Source organism: Dermochelys coriacea, chromosome 7 (assembly GCF_009764565.3).
Source record: "Dermochelys coriacea isolate rDerCor1 chromosome 7, rDerCor1.pri.v4, whole genome shotgun sequence".
Lineage (NCBI taxonomy): Eukaryota > Metazoa > Chordata > Testudines > Dermochelyidae > Dermochelys > Dermochelys coriacea.
The window spans coordinates 30,842,832-30,864,827 of NC_050074.1; the positions used below are offsets into that span (position 1 = coordinate 30,842,832).

The 21,996-nt window shown below is 52.1% G+C and overlaps 1 protein-coding gene across 1 annotated transcript; it reads right to left on the reverse strand.

The window, feature by feature from the left end:
* Positions 1–3,634: 3,634 nt before the first annotated feature.
* Positions 3,635–20,336, reverse strand: CTSF (cathepsin F). The gene is made up of 14 exons (XM_038411811.2): positions 20,107–20,336; positions 15,064–15,183; positions 12,767–12,842; positions 10,503–10,603; positions 9,887–9,962; positions 9,566–9,679; positions 9,172–9,317; positions 8,627–8,723; positions 7,608–7,688; positions 7,054–7,173; positions 6,496–6,560; positions 5,873–5,963; positions 5,463–5,521; positions 3,635–4,982 (listed from the first exon to the last, which is right to left on the reverse strand). Exons 1-14 carry the CDS (start codon positions 20,311–20,313, stop codon positions 4,908–4,910), a joined length of 1,428 nt encoding a protein of 475 aa, XP_038267739.1. The 5' UTR covers positions 20,314–20,336; the 3' UTR covers positions 3,635–4,907.
* Between the last annotated feature and the right edge of the window lie 1,660 nt (positions 20,337–21,996).

Consider the following 21,996-nt stretch of genomic DNA (forward strand, 5'->3'; position numbering starts at 1 on the left):
GACCTGCTTCACTAGCAGCAATAAACCACTTTACTGCAGCATCTCACCATGGTCGGCTCAATGGCTGGTTATTTTTTATTGCTCCATCTGCCTCTTACCCTCCCCCTACACACTTATGTACAAATTCCCAACACTATTTGCAGGGCTCCAAAAAAAACCCCTTCCTTCCCCACCCCACACACGCACTCAGGCCTTGTCCTTCAGTGTCTCCTGTGACGCTCTGGGCACATCACACACTCACAGTATACGGGGGGGCCAAGGCTAGAAACCAGTCACCAAACATTTCCCCCAACCCCCCTGGGATCTGGCATTTGCAAGCATCACATACCCAGGCTGTGCGCCCACTCGTGTCAATTTGCCCGGCTCTTACTCCACTGATGGGGCTGTACTGATGTGAGCCCCTGGTGCAGGCCTGCTGCAGCAGCGCCAACAGGCAAGCGCTGGTGTGAACATCCCCAGTAACTCACTGGAGTCAATCACCCTAGGGCAAGGCATTTACATGGAGGTTTGCACTGAGTAGCCTGTCACCAATTGTGGAGCTGCAGCAGTGATGGGATAATTTAAGAGACTGGGGGTTCACGGCCCAAAGCCATCAGCTTGAGATCCAACCCACTTCGAAATGTGTTAAATCTACTGGAACTCGCTTGTTCTTGTTATCCACAGAACTGTCCACTCCCTTTCTGAATCCAATTATTTGGCCTTGGTATCTTGTAACCATGAGTTCCCAAGGCTAATGGCATATGGGGAAAGTATTTCTCCTGGCCCCATAGATTAAGGATAGCCGAGGGGCTTCCAGTACTACCACTGATGGGTTCAAATCCTCTGAACTGGTGGGAGGGAGAGTGAAAATTGCTGTACCTTTAAAAGCTCCAAGGGCTGGAAGCTGAACCTAGACACAAAACAGACTGGAAATAATTTTTAGTATTGGGGGGAATTAACCATTGGAACAGCTTCCCAGGGGGTGGGGTAGATTCTCTGGGCATTTTTAAATCAAGCTTGGATTTTTGTCTGAAGTACGTGCTGTAGTTCAACCAGGAATCACTTCAGGGCAGACCTAGGGTCAGACTGTGTGATCACAGTCGTCTAAGGGAGGGAGGTGCCCTCAATTTCACTTCCACCTTGCCCATGGAAAGTCCACTTAGGGGTGCTGCTTTGCAACTTTACTGTTTTGGGGGGGTGGTCCTGCGGCCCCAGACAGAAAATGCAGCTCAGGCGCTGGGTTCATCATTTATTATTAGTGTAGAACACAGATCAAGGAACATCAAACCCTACAGCAGCACTCTGAGCTCCTGCTACAACTGCTCTGTGGAAAGCCCAGCCTGCCCTCCCGCTCCTCCAGGTGCACAGATCGGGCACAAAGAACAGCCCTTCACATTTTTCTGTTACAAAACCTGCAGAATTTTTCTCCATGCAAATGACAAGGGGGAAAATCCAACTTTGCCACCAAAAAGCCTCTCACACACCCCCTCCTTGTTCCTCCGCTTGTAACAGCATCCTCCAAAAGCAAAGTGCTTAACAAACCGCAGCCCATAGTTCCTTCCACATCTGGGAGGTAGGCCATGGTGCACTGAACTTTCCTCCTACCTGTAAATGCAGCTTCCTTGCTGTGGCCTATTGGGGACAAGTGCCCGTTCTTTTAAGCAAGAGTTCAGTTCCACAAAGGGTCAGAACTCCAGCCCCCTTTCTGTGCCATTTCAATCCGTGAGCCAGAAACCCGGATCAGCTAATTCTGTCTTGAGTTTCCAGAATAGAGGGGAAAAAACCCAACAACCTGCAGGCTTTTCTTTATTGCTTAGGAGAGATCTGGGCTGGTGATGATGTAACAGATGGCTCTAAAATCTCAGTCACTCAGTAACACAGTAGGAGGACTAGATCCTTCCCGGGCAGGCGTAAAGCAGAATCACAAAAGGCTACTGCCCCTTGCCTTGTGCAAATCCACTTTCAAAGTGCGTTTGACCATGGAGGCCAGCGAGGGGAAATACTGCAGTGAGCCTCTAGCAGCGTTAGTTTAGAGCCCCCAACATGTGCTACGTTCGGCTCTGCAAAACGGAATCAAATGTAATGGAACGGTTTTAGCAGCGAGATCACAGCTAGGCCTACTCGACCATATCCTACTGTGGACTTACACCAGTGCTTGGGGGGTGAGGCAAGAGATATAGGGAGCCACAGGGCTTCCCCCCACCATCCTCCCCAACTTTGATCACCTACTCTGACAATAACTATTTGCCTGAACAAAGGGCTTCCTATATGAATTTGCACCCCACAGAGGGGGAGGGGGTATAGCCCATGTTTGCTGGGGAAGGGGGAATAGCCCGTTTGCTGTACAGATAAGGGGAAGGGACTTGCCCACAGACCACACAGATTGGCAGCAGCAGAGCTGGCAGCAGAAGCCAGGAGGCCTAGTGTAGACTGCACCGGCGTGCAGAAGGGACAAGGCTGCAGTGGAAGCAGCATATAGGCTGGGCAAAAATTGTCTGACTCAGCTGGTTTTCCTGCAGGAAATTACGTTTTCACCTAAAGGAATATTTTGTGAAAACTATCTGGTTTTGGTGGAAAAAGACCTAGATTGATTTTTTTGACACAGAAACAAAAACAAACACCCAGCAATCAAAATAGTTTGGCAATTAAATATTTTAGTTCCCACAGGCTACCACAATGCCACAGTGGAGTGTAGTTCATTTGCTTCATGTCCCTATTCTCCTTTACAGACTGTGCTCCCCAGACTACATCTCCCATGATACACCACCTTTGCCTCCCCAAAAGGGGAGAGCACAGTGTACCATGGGAGGTTAGCCTGAGTAAGGATCCCAGCTTATAGAGGAGAATGGGCACAAGAAGCACCTAAACTACAACTCCCATGAGGCACTAGGGTTAGCCAGCAAGAGGGGAGACTATAATGCATCATGGGAGATGTAGTCTGACCAAGGAGCCCAGCTTGGCAGCTTTTCAGAATCAATTTTTTTTTTTGCATTCTTGAAAAAAAAAAAATAAAAAAATCACATCTTTCCACTGAAAAAAATCAAATATTTTCTGACCAGGTCCAGGCAGGATATTAACGCTCCTGTCTGGGAGCCTGGGAAAGCCAGTTTGGCATTAAAGGAAAGCTGGATTCTCATAGCTCAGAGCCAAATTGCAACAGCAGAGCGGCTGAAAAAGGTGCCACAAGTACTCCTGTTCTTCTTGCGGATACAGACTAATACGGCTGCTACTCTGAAACCTGTAAAATACAGCACATGTGTGTCATGGGTGGACTACAACTCCCAGCATGCAGTGCGCCATGCTCCCTTCCCCCACACTCCCAGAGAACTGCTGCCTCCAAGAGATATTTCCTGGCTGGCCAGCCCTGCTCACATGCAACCTGGTGCCAGGGCTGAGCTCTGGAATTTAAGGGAGCTTTTCTTCCGCTCTGCCCTGTAAGGGGAGCCCAGAGGGAGGACTGCCCACCTGGCAGTGAAAGGAGAGCCCATGGAGAGCCGGGGAGGAAATCTCAGCTAAATAGTAGCTGGCTGTACCCAGGGCCGGATTTAGGGGCAGGCAACTGCCTGGGGCACTGGGCTTGGGGTGCTGTAAGGTATTCAAAAATTTAACAAATGGAGGGAGGGCACCGAAGCCACTCCTTACCGGAGGCACCACTTGGTCTAGGGCCGAACCTGGCTGTATCCTGCAGTCTAGTCTCCCATCCTTCAAAGCAGCCTCCATTTCCCTGAGAGCCAGGAGAATTTGGGGCACCGCAATTACTGTTTTCCAAAAGCCACAGCTGGGTAGGAGTGTGACTCAAGGGCCTGTCCTTTGTAAACCCAGGCTCCTTCAAGGTCCCACCCCCAAAACTGAAGCTTTTGAAACTCTTGCCCCAAGACATGAGACAGGAGCAAAAATGGTTTTGGCAGGGAGGGGTGCAGAATCTAGAGACTGGTCAGTTTCATGGGCTTAATGCCCCATCTTTAGCATAATCCTTAGTGTTTCCCTGTAATAGACCCAGCCAGGCAGGCTAGAAAAATGGAAACCAGCAGGCCCAGCCCCTGTTCCAGAGAGAAGCAGCAGCTCCAGCTAGGGACAGTGTATCAGAATTAGGGCCAGGAATGGCATATGGAAATTAGGGTTTCCAGCTTTTCAAAGTGCTCCCCTCCCCCCATGGGAACAGGCACAGCTGGCAGGGACTGTGTTGAATCAATGAAAGCAAACCCAGGGGGGAACATTTCTCTGCCAGGAGAGAGCGAGCTGCCTCCAGAGCATGGGTTGAAAAGCAGCCCTCGTGCTGGGAGCCAAGACCCCTGGTTCCAGCTCAGTGGGGCAGGGGGAGGAACACGAGATGAGTGGCACATCATTCCAGGGTATTGCACAAACTCATGGCTGGACTGTAGCATAGATTGGGCAGCAGCTCCAGTGCCACCAGCATCCCGCTCTAGGTGGCCTTTCACTCCACAAAGTCTGTCCCACTGACCTCAGCTGGCAAGGGGAGGGAAAAGCCAGGAGCCTCAGCAGTGGGAGAGCTTGCAAAGATGCAGCCCTGGAAGATGGCCCATAAGGACAAATTCTGCAGTGGAAATCCTAACTCAGCTCTTTCTGGGTGGCATTCTCCAGGGCAGGAGGCAGACCAGGGCTCCCTTCTGGGCTCAAGATGCATGCATGAGCGCCCCCTGGTGGCATGGCACAGCCTCCCCCATCCTGCTGATCAGCCAGCCCCAAATCAAGTCTCTCCCCAGCCCCTTTGCGTTTCCACACTGTGGCATCTCCCCCAGCTTAGCCAGGGCCCTTCCCCCTTCTCAAGTCCCTCTCCTATGCTCTAGGGAAGCTAGCAGGCCCTAGCACGGCTGGTGCTAGGGGCCGGGGCGGTGACTGGGGGCAGTGTAGTGAGACACAGAGGAGGGGGTTCACAGGGGGATGGGGTGGGGGAGGTCCTGCAGTGTCTAGTCCACCACAGCTGAGCTGCACATGGTGTTCATCCCGCAGGCTCTGCTGCCCCGGTACAGGTAGTAGTAGCCCTGGAATAGGAAAAAAAGAGGGGTCGGTGGGTTCCCATCAGCCAGCAAGCCACTACTCCAGGCCTAATTCACCCAGCACCTGCTTATTGCGGCTTAGCTTTGTGCACCCCCCTATGGCGAGCCTGGGAGGTGCAGGCTGGGAATCCCAGGAGAACCACAGGGACTGGTCTGTGTCCAGCAGCCCTGAGGAAGATCCCCTTTTCTACCCACTGCTGCCCAACCCTGGCTCTCTGCTGCCAGGGATGATACTGGGGAACTAGGCCAGGCTGGAAACGTGGGAGAAAACAGAGAGGAGCTGCTCCTGGGAGGAGGCCTAGCCTCCCCTCCCTGGAGATGGGGCTGAGGGAAGGACGGGAAAGCCAGGCAGCCAGTGCAGGGGAGAGGGATTGAGAGAAGAGGAACAGAGCCAGGTGGCCAGAGCAGTCTCTATCCCAGCCCACACCCACAGCATGGGCACCAGCTGCTTCTCACTGGACTCACCTGCTCGCCCCAGTTCTTGCCCCAGCTGTTTTTGATGGCCCAAAAGGGGGTGCGGTCACCTGGAAGGTAGAAAGGTCCATCATGAAGGCTAAGCTTGAGGGGAGGGGGCTGGACAGTTCCTGATACATGGCTGGGGCAGAGGTACCTCCCCTTTCTGTGCCTCTGGTCACTACAAATCCATGAGAAAGGGCTGGGAGCAGGAGGGACTTGGCTCAACATTGACACATGCTGGTGGCAATGAGAACTACCTGCTCTAGACTGGACAGTACGGAGGAAGAGCCAGCAAGGCCAGTCCTGGAGGGAAACAGGATGGTGCCCAAGGTGGCTCATTAGGTTTAAGGTAGCCTAGGGAATCGATGTCCCCAAGGCGTGGGGGGCCCTCCTGTGGATTCCAGACTAGCATCACTTACGTGTCCCATACCCCACCAGCAGCACAGCATGATCAATCATCCAGGGGTTGCAAAGGAGCCTGAAGGGGTGGGAGACCCCCCTCCTGTAGAACTGAAGGGGAGGGAGATGAGGAACATAACATTAGCCAGCTAACTGCACAGATCCCTACAATGCCACCGAGATGCAGCTGCCCCTAGGGTGGAGCACAGGGCTTTTTAATACAGGGATCCCTTGCCTGGTGTTGACCACCTCTGGGATGCGGAGTGCCCCTTACTGAGCCCTTGCCCTGTATAACAGCACCTTGTGCCAAGCCCAGGTATTGGGGCAGTACTGACTACAAAGGGAGAACCCCCCCCTGCTGATGCTCACTCTTTGGCATCCCACTGGATCCAATACTACCTGACTTTGGCTAGAACTCAGGTCCCAGGTTTTAACCCCTCATTCTGAGAGCCCCAGGGCCAGGGTAGAACATGTCAGCAGCCGCAGGGCCTTCACACAGCTCTTTATCGGAGGCACACGCTGCATCCCCGCCTGCCCGCCCGCGCCAGGCTGTAACAAACCAGCGAGTCTGAACTCCACTGCAATCCCACCCAGTCTAAAAGGACGTGGGAGCAGGTGGCTCTGCCCCGAAGCATCTGCTCACCTGCATAGCGAAAGCATTGAGTGCAATGGAGATGGGTCCGTTCTTCGCCAGCCACGCCGCGATCTCTGGAACGGACAGGACGGGTGAGTTTGGGCTGTGGCAGGGGCGCTGGGTCTATCGCAGAGCTGGCTGGGAAGGGGGCAGAGAGGCATGACCCGCCAGGCATCAGCAGCCTCCAAGGGGTCTCGGCCTCACATGGCTCATGAGGTTCCCTATGCTCCTTACAGCCAGGTCTCTGTGGGCCTCTGGCACATGCAGGCTGCGTGACTCTGGGCAATGCCCTTCCCTGCTCTGTGCCTGCCTTTCCCCTCCCACACCCTTTAGGGCAGGGACTGTCTGTGCAGCGCCTGGCATGACGCGGGGGAAGATCTCGCCTGGGAGTTCTGGGCAGCTCCTGACACAACACAAGGTCCCAATCTACCCTAACAAACAAAGCTATGTGGAAGGGCACGTCTTTTCCACAGGCAGCTCCGAGTCTCCCTCCCTCCCCATACCAGGCTGCAGTGACTGGAGTTAGGAGGAGGCAGAGCAGAGGCAGTAAGAGGAACCCAGACTCACCCGTCTCATCGCGGGAGATCTCCACAGAGCTGTTGATGTAGACGGCCACCTTGGTGGCAGAGAAGCTGCAACTCTGCTTGTGGCCCTCATAGCTATAGTCACCCTCTGTCTCCAGGCCACCTGGAAGGAGCCATCCCCGGGAAGGGAGGTTAATAATGTTAATAATGCCAAGGGCTAAGAGACAGATCCTGCCGCAGGGAACTCGCCTGGGGCTTGTACAAGAGTACAGGGATCTGGAAAGGCTCTGTGATGCCCCTCAATCCCAACCTGCAGCCCCCTCCTACCCCTTCCCTGGGGTCCCCATCACACCCACCCACAGCCCAGCCAATGCCCCTCAATCCCGACCCACAGCCCCCTGCTATCCCAGCCCCACGTTTCCCCCACATACAGCTCAGCCAATGCCCCTCAGTTCCGACCCTGCTATTCTATTTTACCTCAGCTAGTAACAACTGCTCATCTTCCTTAACTGCCCAACCCTTGAGCTTCACCTATTTGCCCCAGTCAGGATGAGGCCTTGACCTCCCTGCATTGGGCCTGGATGGTCCTGAGCTCACCTAGCTGCTCAATGGCCTCATACGCATTGGAAGGCAGTCCCCCTCCGCAGGCATGGTCCAGTCCATCGCAGTCCACCAGCTCTGCAGGGAGAGAGACCGGCTCTTACCAACCCGAGGCTCTCAGGCTCCTATCCCCCCAGGGAACAGCCTCCCAGCTGGGATGCTCATGGCCAGCTGGAGCCACTCCCGAGGCTCCGTTAGGATCTCCCAAAGCTTTGCTGGCCTCAAAGCTGTCCCCACCCTCCGGTTGGCTGCTCCACATCTCTCTCCGCCACAGATGTTCAGTAGGTAGCGTGGGCCACTGGACTAGGGAGTCAGGATACCTGGGTTCTATTCCCAGCCCTGCCACTGACCTGTGGCAAGCTCCTTCCCCCCTCTGTGCGCATTTTCTCCCTCACCCCAGTCTAGTTAGAAGCTCTGCAGGGCAGGGACTGTCTCACTGTGTGTCTGTACAGCACCGGGGACATGGAGCGACCTCAGTCAGGGTCTTGTGTAGAGCTCAACACGACAGGGTCCCCCACCTTTGACTGGGGCTGCCTGGCTCTACCACCAACCCAGGCCTGGTCGGGTTTGCTGACAGTGCTGAAATCAGAGAGGAAGCTGCAAACACCTCTGGGGAGATCAGGGCACTGACGGGGAATTAGCGCCCACCTCCTGACCCCCACCCCCAATAAGGAGTGGGAGGAGGAACCCAGCAACCAACCCCCCTTCTCCTCAAAGCAAGTTTGGGTTCTTCATTCTGGTGCAGGGATCGACTCTTAACAGGGATTTCAGAAGAGTCATCGTCTCAGGGAAACCAGCTAGGTCCAGAGAGCCTGGGAATCGGTCAGGCTCTCTGGGGCACCAGCCATGTGATGCGCTCCCTCTCCTGGCTAAACAGCCCAGGACTCAGGGAGCTCCCCATGTGGCAAGACTGGGCAGTGCAGGCTGGGAGAGCCACAGGGTCCTGGATAAGGGATCCCCCTTATGTGTGTCACAGCCCAGCCCTGGCTCCTATGCCACAAGTGCCAGCCACATACCCTGCTCCGAGAGTGAGAAGAGAGACCCCCGGCGCAGGAACCACTGTCCTTCCACATTGCCGGTGACAGAGAAAGCCCAGCAGGAGCCGCACATACCCTGGAAACACAAGGCCAGATAGATGATGGCCCACGAGTGACACGTCAGTGTCCCAAATCCTCAGACCCTCCCAAACCCCATCAGGAAATGGTGTGAGAATGCTGACTGCAGGGAAACCCCCAGCTACTCCAGTCCTGGCCTCTCGCAGCAGAGGATGCTGCCTGTACTCTTTGGGATGAGACAGAGACAGCTATATTAGCACTGGTGGCATGACATCCCTGGAAGAGTCGCACGCAGGGATCAAACCCGCAACCTCTGGATCTACCTCCCCGAGCCTCTACAGTTTGTTCTAAACCAGGTACATTTGCTCAGAGGGATTAGCCATCTCAGCTGCAATACCTGGTCTAGCCACTAGCGGGAGACAGAGTGCCACAGCTGGTTATGTTGGCCTAAGCTCTGCAGCTGCAGCTGTCAGGGGAGGCGGGTTAATGTAGCCATGGAAACCCACCTGGTCCTTGACGTCAGTGACGGCCCCATGCTCCCGCCAATCCCATTCGGCAGGAGGCGGGTCGCTGGGGACGGCAGCCGGTTTCATGGGCCGGGTCGGGAGTTTAACCAGCAGCGGATTCAGGTACAGGGAGCGAAATTCGTCCTCTGAAATGAGACAGAGGGCAGCTCTGGAGAAACGCCCAGGACTCAGGAGACCCAGGGTACTTGCCTATGATCTCCCCTGGAAGGGTCGCTGCAGAGAGTGGGGCAGGAGCACTGGCTGTGGGAAGAGCTCCCAGCTACTCCAGCCCTGGCTCCACATGTAAAGAGCAGGGAGCTCCTAGCCCTTCCCTGTAGGGTGTGCTGCCAGGGCTTCATGGGCTTACTGAGTGCAAAGCCATCACCCCTCTCACCTGTCAGGTCGCTGAACTTGGTGACTCCATACTCGGCCGTGCCCTGGTCCAGGTCCTGGATCATCCGAGCCTTTTCCAGGTTCTCCGCAAAGATCTGCAAACGCCTCTTGGTTTCTAAACAGGGCAACAGACCAGGGAGTCAGAGTCATTGTGAGACAGGGAGTGTGTCCAAGATACAGGGGGCTCCCTGCAGTGTTACAGGAGCCAGTGCAAAGGATTCTTATGTGGGAAGAGCTGAAAGGGTGATGGGAGCTGGCTCGCAGGATTCTGGAAAGCTGGTGGAATGGGGGCCCAAGAGATATGCCAGCACCTGGGGCTCACCTCTTTCATCCTTGTAGCTCTTCTTGTAGGTGGTCAGGAAGTCTTTGAACAGTGAGATCAGCTGGACGGATGCATTCTAGGGACACGGAGGCAAGCGACTTAGAGACCTGGAAGGCTGGAGGTGGTATCTCAGTGGCTGATGCTGGAAGATGTGCCATCTGCCAAGGTCAGGCGAGTGCCTGGCTGTAGGGGGTGCTATAGACCCATTCTCAGTCTCCTCCTGCAGCAGGTCTGTCTCTGAAGCATTGCAGGAGGTCGGCCTTAGGGCTGGTAACCACAGGAGGTGCCACGCTGAGGCACAGCATAGGGGCAGGGTGGCAAAGGGGCAGAGCCAGAGGCCAGTATGGTGGCATGGGGGAAGGTATGAAGCAGCATATCATGGGAGGGGACTGGAGAAATGCAACCCAGAGGAGTACCCCTACCCCAGGTGACATACCCCCCTAATCCAGGCCACATCCCCCTGCCCTACCCTGGGAGCAAGAGGCCTCATGTGTCCTATTTCCAGCCCAACACACTCTTCCCACAGGAGTTACCATCACTAGAAGAGAGACTGGGGCCCCTCAAGGGACAGGACAAACTGGGCAAGAGAGGAGGAGTGAGGCAGCCAGCCACCCACCTGGGAAAGGGCCTCCAAGCGAACTGGCTCTTCTGGTGTCTTTGCATGAGCCAGCTCCTCTGGCTCCAGGGGGGCCGCAATTTGGACCTTCTCTGACAGCTCTAAACACAAGAGGAGGCAGTAGAAAGCGCTGCAGTTAGCCCCAATGCAGTTACTGTATAGATCTCATACGTCTCGGGAGAACGAGGGCCAGTGCCCATCTTCTTCATGCCCAACAGCAGGGATGGCCAACCTGTGGCTCCGGAGCCATGTGCAGCTCTTCAGAAGTTAATATGTGGCTCCTTGTATAGGCATCGACTCCAGGGCTGGAGTTACAGACGCCAACTTTCCAATGTGCCGGGGGGTGCTCACTGCTCAACCCCTGGCTCTGCCACAGGCCCTGCCCCCACTACACCCCTTCCCACCCCCTCCCCTAGGCCTGCCATGTCCTTGCTCCTTCCCTCTCCCCCCCAGAGCCTCCCGCACGCCACAAAACATCTGATCTGCAGGTGTGGGGAGGGAGGGAGGGAGGGAGGGAGGAGGAGGCGCTGATCGGCAGGGCTACCAGTGGGCGAGAGGTGCTGGGAGCGGAGCAGCCGATGCAGGGCTGCTGACATATTACTGTGGCTCTTTGGCAATGTACATTGGTAAATTCTGACTCCTTCTCAGGCTCAGGTTGGCCACCCCTGCCCAACAGCCTCTATTGCTTGTACTAAAGGAGATCTCCCTTGCCTAGCAGCAGTAGCAGGTCCCTTATCCTGTTGGTAGCCATTGGAGGGCACATTCACTGTTCTAGATTCCCAGATTGGAAGGCCAGATGGGACCATTGTGGTCATCCACTCTGACCACCTGCATAGCCTAGGCTAGAGAACCTCCCACGGCCCTTCCTGCCTGCAGCCCATATCTAGTGGCTGAGCTAGAGCATAGATTTAGAGATGCACCCAATCCCTAAAACTCGCAGGGACAGGCTGGATTCTTCATCACTTGGACAGTTGTTCCAATAGTTAAACCCCACCCTGTTAAAAATATGTACCTCGTTGATAGCCTGAACTTGTCCAGCTTCAGTTCTCAGCCTTTGGGTCTCAATCTGCCTCTCTCTGCTGAATTGATGAGCCCTCTGCTCTCCAAACTCTCCTCCCTGGGGACACGCTTACATCCCGAGTTCAACTCACATCTTCCTCTTCAAGGCTCTAAGAAGCTCAGTCTATGCACAAAAATTGTAATGCTTTAACCATGCCAGTCTAGTTAATGTGGTACAACCCTCTCCATGTGCATGCAGTTATACTGGGATAGATGTGCTTATGTCAGTACAGCTATTCCAGTACAGGAAGGGGAATAAGCTATTCTGGTAAAAGCACCTTTACCCCAGGAAACTGCATCCACACTAGGGCTGGTTAGATATCACTAGGTCAGTGAAAAATTGTCTATGTTATACAGAACCACTAACTGGCATAGCTACACCAGGACAAAATGGGAGTCTACACAGGCCTTAGTCTCTAACTCCAGGCAGGTTTTCCAGAACTGAAATCATTCAAGCCAGAAGCTGGACAAATTCAGACTGGAAATGGGAATCACATTTTTACCCATGAGGGGAATTAGCTATCAGAACAACAGACCAAGGGCTGGGGTAGATCCTCCACCACTAGGAATGTTTAAATCAAGATGGAATGTTATTCTAAAAGCTCTGCTCTAGTTCAGCCAGGAATTAATTCAGGGCTGGCCTATGGCCTGTGTTATGCAGGAGGTCGGACTAGATGCTCAGAGTGGTTCCTTCTGGCCTTAGAACGGATGAATATTGTGGCTCTTCTCTGAACCCTTTCCAAAGCTGTCACCATCTTTTTCACAGTGCGTCAGCCAATCTGGATGCAGCGTCCCAGGAGTGATCTCACCAATGCAGGGATCGCTGACATGCAGCCACTTCTGGGATGAGACAAGGCAGCTCTGCAACAGTGCACAGCAATGCTATGCAGCAGGTGAGGTGGGGAGGACAGGACATCTGATGGAATCCACAAGGGGGGAATTTAGGTCAACAGAGTGGAAGCACCCAAGCTGGAGTCTGGCCAGGAGATTGGATTAACAGCCAGCTATTTGGGAAATTGCCAAAGGACTCTAATGGCCAGAAGTGGATTAAAGCTTCCATAACCAGCTCCTTCCACACCAGAAATACACAGCAAGTGGCCGTGTGCAGGTGGTGGAGGGGTGTGGCTTTGATTCCAGACTTAATGCTCGTTTACATTCTAGTCAGGATCCTTTAAAGGGATGACACCCATGCAGACCCGCCATACCAGCTGGACGACATTCCTGCTTCACCAGCCTCTTCCTGTTCATCCATGGCTGACTCCAGACCTCAAAGTGACAAGACTTCCAGGAGACAGAGAGAAAAACAGGCCTTGCCTCAGAATTTCATAAATGAACAGTCCAGAAACCTGCCCAGAGGCAGCAGGGATGAGTAGACTGGCAGGGAGTGATGATGGTGGTGGGTTCTGTTCCTGACTCTGGGAGGTGGGTGGGGTCTGCTGGGTTAGAACAGAAGGGCCGGGAGAGTCAGGACTTCTGGGTTCTACTCTTACTTCTGCTCCTAATGTGTGATGCTGGGGAAGCCCCTCAGTTGTACTCTGTAAAATGGGGCCAGTATTTCCCTAACTCCTGGATGTGTCTTAGCTTATTTGTAAAATGCTCTGAGACCCTCAGCTGAAAGGGTGCCAGAGAAGAGTCACTTCTCACTCCACAGCCCTCTCCTTCCAGCCAACAGGCTGCACCCGAGTTACTCAGCTGATTCTCCACTAATGAAAGCTATGAAAAGATCCCCTAGTTACAGCGTGTTTGGGTTAATGCCAGTCACAAGACAACGAACGAAAGGATTCAACAGACAGAGGCCTGGCTCATGGGACAATGACTGGAGAGTCTGACACAGGACATACACAGACCAGCTGGTTGCTTACAATGTAACCGGACTCCTGGGTTCTGTGTTAGTAATGTCCCTGTTTAGTTTCAGAGCCATCTCCCAGAGCCCCAACTCCACTGCCTGCTTGTGATACCCAATTTTAATACTTGAAGAAACTGACGCTATTTTGCGTGTATGTACACATGTGCCCTTGCTTCTGATTTCAATCAGTAGAAGACAATCAGCTGTGTGTCTTAGCCCCCATTCTGTAAACACCAGGAGCAATTCTCCTGGAGCTCAAGCAGTGGTGATGCTGCTTCTGAAATAGGAAGATCCCAACTCTATCCTGCCACTGCTACGAAGCCCCCCATTTCTCCAGTTCTCCCACTCTGACCAAAGGAATGTATTTGCCTGTAAGAGTGGCATGTGTACAGGACACAGGTTGCGGTGGTGTCCCACAGAGTTCTGCCCCCATCATGCTTTGGGAACAACATCCCTTTCTAGAATCCCAATCAGGAATCGGAAAAGTCCAATCCCCAAACACCACCCCAAGTCCCAGATGAGATCTCCCAATGTGTCCACTCACTGGGATCGTAACTGTCTGCCTTCTCTTAAAACAAAGATTACAGATCCCAGGATGCCATGCTCAACAATAAGTGGCCTCCACCTGGATCAAGATGAAGCAAGGTATGCTGGGAGCTGCAGTACCATTAGCCATACCATCATACCTGTTCCATTTAATGCAAATTAAGTGTATCCTTTGGGCTCCTACCCAGTTGGAGATGTGGCCCTCCTGGAGTTACTGGGGGAAGGAGAAAGGCATTGATTCATAATATCTCTGCCCAGATTCTGCTCTCTGTGATATTAGTGTAAATCCAGAATCACCCCATGAAAATCAGTGAGCTGAATCCACACATATCCTGGTGCACAGAGATCAGAATCTGGCCCTAATCTCACAGCGGTCAGTGATGTGACATTAGAGTCACACCAGTTTAATTGACCTATTAAGAGTGGGAGGATCTGATTAAGTGGACCCTGTGATGAAACAGGATTTTTCTGTAATATATTTATGGCCTCAGTTTCCTCTACATTTTGTATGACTGCCCAGTGGGGGGAAAAGGACTGTCTGTCTAAGCCTGAATGGGTCATTAAAAAGGACTGGCCGAGGATGACCCCGTATCAATTGAGAATCCAAGAAGCCAGTGGCAAATCCAGTCACCAGGACACTGACACCTAATAACCAATGACCCAGAGGGAGATGGATTTCCTCACCTCTCAGCAGGGAAGCTGAGCAAGATCACCCAGCTCCAGAACAAAGGACTGGGAAGGTGGGGGGATAGGAACTGGCTTCTGGATGGCGTCTGGGCTCTCAACTGTGCTAACCTAAGGACGACCTACGCAGTGTTCCAGCTGACTAATAAACCCGACTGTTTTGACAACACTGTTTGAGTGTCGCTGCAAAAGCTGGGTGAGGTACATTAACAAGTCTCTACCAGGAGTCTCTCTCAGCTGGACTCACTGAAGAGAGATAACAGCGTGAAGCAGGAGTGCTGGAGGCAGTGAGACCCCCCCCAGTTGGGGATCTGGTACACTGAGGTGGTTCCTCCAAGAGACTGTGCCAAAGCTGGGGTGTAGCGCCAAGCGGGTAGATCTGTGACAGATCCAAAACAAAACCACAACCCAGCACCTGGTCCTTACTATTTGCTCCAGCTCCACTGAATTTTCACAGATGGCAGCATCCTGGTTTGTGAATCCGAACTGGCTGCACGGTGACTTCAGCAGGGTCACATCCAGATAGTACTTGATCCCATTCACTACCTGCAAGCAGAGCACAGTTCTCAGGTAGGCAGAGCATGGCACCATCTGCTCCATTACTGCAGACCCCAGCCTAGAACTTAGCATGCAGTGACAATAAATGGGGAACTGGTGAAAGACAGAACACCAGTGTTTGCCTGTGTCCGGCAGCCTTGATAAAGATTCCCCTCTATATTCATTTCAGCCAAGTTCTGGCTCATCTCTACAGCAAGGGATGCTACAGGGATCTTGTTGGGACAAACCTGGGTTCAGATTTCATAGCTTATTTATTATATAGGCGAATATAAAGCATTTTCATCATTTTGCAAAACCAGACCGGGACCATTAGATCATCTACTCTGACCTCCCGTATAGCACAATTCAGAGAATATCACACAGTCACCCCTGTGTTAAGCCCCATAACTTGTGTTCAGCTAAAGCACCTTCCAGAAAGGCAGCCAGGTCTGGATTCGCAGATATCAAGAGATGGGGAATCCACCACTTGCCTTGAGAGTTTGTTCCAAGGGTTAATCCTAATTGATAAAAATTTGCATCTTATTTTTAATTGCAATGTGTCTGGTTTTAACTTCCAGCCACTGGTTTTTGTTTTGCCTTTCTCCACTTCAGAGCCCTTTAGTACCTAGGATTTTCTCCCTGTGAAGGTACTTTCACACCAGGATCAAGTCACCTTTTGATCATTTTGAGAAGCTAAACGAGCGGCACTCCTTAAGTTTCTCACTGTCAGGCATTTTTTTCCCAGCCCTCTTCTCTACATCCCTTCAATTTTTCAACATTCTTTCTAAAATGTGGCCCCCACCATTGGACAAATTACTCCCTTACTGGTCTCATCAATGCTACATACAGAGGTAACATGCAATGAGAAAGTAATCTCCAGAAGCAGTTCTTTATAAAACTAAAGATCTCCCAGCACTAGTGTGAAGTTTGAGGGTAGACCTGTGCTAAATTTGCAGATTTTAAGCCAGGAGGGGACCACTATGATCAGGCAGGAGCCTGACACAGGACAGAGAATTTCACCCAGCGATTCCTGCATCCAGCCCAATAACATGTGGTTGAATTGGAATGTAATTTTTAGACAGACCTCCAATATACTAGCCAAACTTGAAAAGTGAAATTGACGAGAAACAAGAGTGAAACTGCCTGGTCTAGTCCTCATCGTTCCCAGCAGTAACGCAAAGGTGTAAGTAAAATGGAATGTACCAACACGTAGGGATGTAAAGACAATAACTGGATAAAAAGGATATCTCCAGAAGATAGTCCTTTGCTGGCCTAGCTGTGACTGACAGGGGCACAAGATGGTCCATTAGCAAGTTCTAAGGGTGTGTCAACACTGCAGGTGGGAGGTGTAATTCCCAGTGGGGGTAGCTGTACGTGCCCTAGCATGCTAAAAGTGGCTATCCCCAGAGTGCAATCCCATCTGAGATCCTAGGAACATACCCAAGTTGCTAGTCCAAGCCATCGTTTGAGTACGTACCTAGGATCTCCAACAGGATTGGATTTGGGAGGCTAGCCCAAACCACTGCCTGTGCCCCTGCAGGCATGCTGCTATTTATGGCACGCTTGCTCAATCAGAGCTAGCCTGTGCACGTCTGCCTGGGCTGGGAGTTACACCTCCCCCTGCAATGCAGACATACCCTAATAGGATTTCCTCACCTCTCAAGTCTCCTGTTAGCTTAGAACGCTTTGCTCTATTTTGGGTTCCGATAACTGGTTTATTTGTAATGTGCAAAGGGTTTGGATAAATTATTACATCTTCTTATTTACCAGCATCTGGAAGGGTTAATCACGTACTTTTGTACAGGACTTCTTAAGTAGAAAGATGCTACATATTGTTAATTACGTTAGTTAATTCCTGCTGGTTACAAATCCAGACTAGCGGGTCTGACTCCTCAGTCACACCACTCTGGCACTGCAAAGGGATCTTAAAGTTAGTATTTGTATTAGTGGAGCTCCTAGGAGCCCTGGCATAGAAGTAAACTGCCCCTTGAGAATATCTCCCGTGCCAGTCAGGGAAGAGCTGGAGTGAGGGCTCCGCACTGACTATGCTCCCAGCCCCCAGAGCAGAGGATGTGGCTGGAGCTCTCTGCACAATAGCTACTGTCACAGGGGGCCACAGGGGGCCATGGGAAGCAAAGCATATGTTATACCTAGTGCCAGGCAGGCTCCTGCACCACCCCAGGATGCTATGCCCTCTCTGCCCTGGAATGGGATGCCTCTGGCACTGAGGGACCTAGAACGGAGTGCAAGATTGCAGGGGATGTGGGGAGTGTCTCCCCAGGGCTATCCTGAAAGAGAAACTTGCACAGGAATCGCCAGACTGGATCAGACCCAAAGTCTGTCTAGTTAAAATCCTGTTTCTGACAGTGGCCAGTGCCACATGCTTCAGAGGAAGGTACAAGAACCCCACAGTGTGAAGATATGGGATAACGTCCCCTCACTCCATTAGCTCTCACCCTGGTCTCTAACAGAGATCGGCTTGAGCCCTGAAGCACAGGGTTTTATATCCCTTCCAAAATTATCATTTTGTAGGACAACTGAATATTCCTGATATCCATATAAATGGCCAATCCCTTTTTGAATCTTGCTAAGTTCTTGACATGAATAACTTACGGAGGCAAGTAGCTCCAAAGGGTCATGACAGGGTGTATGAAACACGTATTTTCTTTTATGAGCTTTAAGACAATAGAAACATAGGACTGGAAGGCACCTCCTGGGTTATCAAGTCCAGTCCCCACTATTGCAGGCAATGCCCCATCATAGAATCCAGTCCAAAACTTATCCAGCACCATCCTCAAACTAGCTAGGTTGTTTGCCCTGCACTGCTCCTATGGGGAGGTATTCCAGACCCTCCCTCCTCTGATGGGCACAAATCTTCTTCTCATTTCCAGCCTCAGTTGATTCCTGGCCAGTTTATCCCAATTTGTTCTTCTGCCAACATTGTTCTTTAGCTTCAATAGCTCTTCTCCCTCTGTGGAGTTTCCCCCACTGTACCTAGACTGAGCAACCAGATCCTCTCTCAGCCTTTGCCGGGCCAGGCTAAACTAATCCAGCTCTTTCAGTCTCCTCTCATAAAATCAGCTTTCCATGCCCCTGATCATCAGCCTGGGAGCCCTTCTCTGTACCAGGTCAATTTGAATTCATCTTTGTTGAACATGGGTGACCAGAACAAAATGGAACAAGGCATTCCAGATGACGCCTTGCCAGTGTCTTGTACAATGGCATTCATACTTTCCATCTCAGCTGAAGAGACTGCCTGATGCATCAGATTAGTTCTCCCTCCATTAGATTTCAGATTAATTTTCCTTTCACATGTTAGCTGCAGATCTCCATGAAAAAGCTCATTTTTCTAACATGAATTAATGTTTTGTATTATTTCTGTTCTCAACAGTATTTCCAGCTGATCCCACTATTAGAATCTTCTGCAAATTTCGTTCATGTGCTATTTCTCCTGAATCATCAAGATAAATAGAGCCATGCCCTATGGTACTAATTAGGCACCTCCCCAACTAGAACACCTTCCTGTTTATCTCTTTAGTCTCTTAGAGAATGTCTAGCACACATGACTGCGCTCTGATCCAAGCCAAATTGAATTAATTTTTCAATTAGGATGTTGCGAGAAACTGCAGCAAGTGTTTTTGTAACATGTCAACCTACGGCAGGATTCTCCATGTGTCCATTTGTTTAGCTATGGAAACAATCACATTTATCTGGGCAGGATGATTCTTTATAAATCTTTTGCTCACAAATCTGTTACTCTCTCTACAGAGGTTCTAATTGTTTTCTTCCCATTACTGTACTAAGAAGGAAACTCAGATTCACAGGGTGGTAACTGCCCTTAGAAACACACATAAGTAATCATACAAATTAGTAATTCCTCCCAATCCACATAACCCAGTTTATGGCCCACAGCCCCTTATCTAGTCCATATGACCCAATTTCCATCTCCCACAGTCCTTTTGCCCTGTATGCCTGTCTATAACCTCTAACTCAGTCCACATAACTCAAACAACACCACCAGTACTTTTACTGTATATTCTAGTCTTTATCCCCAGGCTATACCCTCTTATAGCCCAAGCTATACCCCAGCATATCAACTATAACCCCAAGGATCCATACATCTCAGGGCTTGTCTACATTTAAAACACAACAGCAGCACAAATGCGCCTCTGTAGTGCTTCAGTGTAGACACTACCTATGCCAATGGGGTACTTCTGTTGGTGTATGTAATCCACCTCCCCCAGAAGCGGTAGCTAAATTGATGGAAGACTTCTGTCAACCTAGTGCGGTCTACACAGAGACTTAGGGCGTGGATTTGTCACACCCCTGACCCACGTAGACCTAATTTTCTAGCACAGACCAGGCCCAGATATCAGTCGGCAATGCCTATTCCTTTTGTCATTGCCAAATTTTCTAACCCAGTCCATGCTCCCCAGCCCTTTTGCCCTGCATCCCCATCCATGTAACCCCATCTACCCCTTTGCCCTGTATGATCAATGTGTATAACCTCAAGTCTACAACTCAAGCCAGAGTCTTTAGCCATATAACACACACTGTGACCCCCACCGCAGTCCATATAACCCAGGCCAGACCCCACTAGTCCTTGTACACTATACGCCAGCCCGTGTGTCCCAGCCTTTCCCTCCGCACCCCACTGCCATGCCCTGATCTATATAACTCATACTCCATCCACCCAGTCCATGCCCCCAGCCACTCTGCCCTGTACCCTGTCCAGTCCAAACCCCTGCGCAGCCGAGGCCGTGGCCTTACGACGCAGCTTGCAGTCCTGCACCGCAGCACAGACCAGATCACTCCCCAGCCTGGCTCTCATCACCCGCTGCCTGACTGCAAACACGGACCACAGTCCGTTCTCCCCATCCCCAGCCAGGCTGCCGGATACCCCCGGCCCCGGCCCCGGCCCCGGCCCCGCACCTGGGCCTGCGCCCGCCGGATGGCCCCCAGCCGGGCCGGCTCCCCGCGCTGCTCCGCTGCCCGGCTGTAGCTCTCCAGGGCGAAGCGAGCCGCCTCCAGGGCCGCAGGGTCCCGGGCAGCCTCCAGCTCCCGCAGCGCCCCGGCTCCCGCAGCAGCCCCCAGCGCCGCGGGCAGCAGGAGCCCGACTAGCACCAGCGGCGTCAGCATCCCGGCCGCGGAATGAGCAGCGCCTCCGCGTGGGGCCCACAGATGGGCTGCGGGGCGGGGCGTCCGCTGCCATAGAGACGGGCCCGCCCCCTCGAGGCCGCCCGGGGGACTCCACTGGAGGGGACTGAGCCGCACCCATCCCTTCCCGTCATGCGCTGCTGCCCCCCACCCTACGTGGATCCCCTCAGGGGCTCTAAGCACCCTACCTACGGCCCTAGAGGCTGCTTCCTTCTAGGGACCAGAATCAGCCCCACTTCCCCATGTGTCATGAGCCCTACATGGCTAGAGCTAGCTGAGATTCCCTCTCAGTGCTGGATTACAGTCCCCTGCTTCTTAACACTAAACATGCCCAGCTTTTTTAACCTTTCCTCATAGGTTTTCTAAGCCTCTCTCTCTCTCTCTCCCCCTCTCCAGTTTGTCCACATCTTTTCTAAGGTGTGCCACCCACAACTGGGTATGGTACTCCAGCTGAGGCCTCATCAGTGCCAAGTAGAGCAGGACAGTTACCTCCCATATTTTACTTACATCACTCCTGCTAACACACCCCAGAATATTAAGACTTTTTTGCAGCTGCATCACATTGTTGACTCATGTCCAATTTGTAATCCGCTCATCTCTAGCTCCTTTTCAGTAGTATAACCACCTAGCCGGCTCTTCCCCATCATGCATTGGTTCATTTGGTTTTGACTTCCTAAGCACACTTTGCACTTCTCTTTACTTTTGTCTTGATTTCAGACAAATTCTTTAATTTATCAAGGTAGTTTTAAGTTCTAATCCTGTCCCCTACATGAGCTGCCTGAACTACCTTAGGTAGTTCAGGGTGAGGGCCCACCCTCACCACCTGAGGATTGAGCACTGCAGAGCAGAAGTAATGATGTTGGCCAGAGCTTCTGCCAATTTTCCCAATACAATAGGTGGCTCTTGGCTGCCAAGACGCTTTCCTGTGATAAGATTTTTCTGCCCCACGGAATTTGTCCACACCTGGAATGTGCATTCCCAGTGTAATATTCAACCATAGGGAGATGCGACAGCTCCAAGCAGGCTTAGATGACACTGGAATGCGAGTCCTTTCAGTACTACTTTGGCTTCTACCATTGCTACCACCAGATAAAGTGTGGCAAGTTACTGGTTCACAGCCCACCCCCTTCAAAAATGGGACAAGCCTTCTGTGATGGGGTATATAAACCCCATTGTCACAGCCACTAAGGGGTTAAGGGGCAGAATAGCTATCTCCCCATCTCCAGCTAAGTGGGTGACCAGCAACATTTGGATAATGGGCTGCATCCCAGGCAGGGAGCACAGCTGTCTGAGAGGCTGAGAACTACCTTGCATCAGGCAGCAAACTGGCAGAAAGTTGCCCAAGATGCCGGATCAGAAACCAAGGACTAGGGTAACACTGCTGGGGGAAAACTCGCCAGCCAACACAGGTATCCCTTCTCTTGCACTCCACAAGCTGGAGGAAGACCTGACTCCCTAGGGTCCTGCTACCAGGTGATATAAGGATTTAAGGAGAGTTGGAGCTGAACTGAAAGGCTAGGAACACAACGTCTTAAACAGCCAGTACCTCTAAAAAGGTCAGGGAAATGTAAACGGGACAGAGGTCCTTCACAGGCTCAGACTAGATTTTCAACACCAGCTCCCAGCAGCCTGTTCTCCAGCCCAGATCTAAGCCTCCAAGAGAAT

Coding starts and splice junctions, on each gene's coding strand:
- CTSF (XM_038411811.2), bottom strand. CDS start 20,313: ATGCTGACGCCGCTGGTGCTAGTCGGGCTCCTGCTGCCCGCGGCGCTG. Junction 9,680..9,886: donor GAGCTACAAGGATGAAAGAG/GTGAGCCCCAGG, acceptor TGCCCTGTTTAG/AAACCAAGAGGCGTTTGCAG. Junction 9,318..9,565: donor CAAGTTCAGCGACCTGACAG/GTGAGAGGGGTG, acceptor GTCTCATTTCAG/AGGACGAATTTCGCTCCCTG.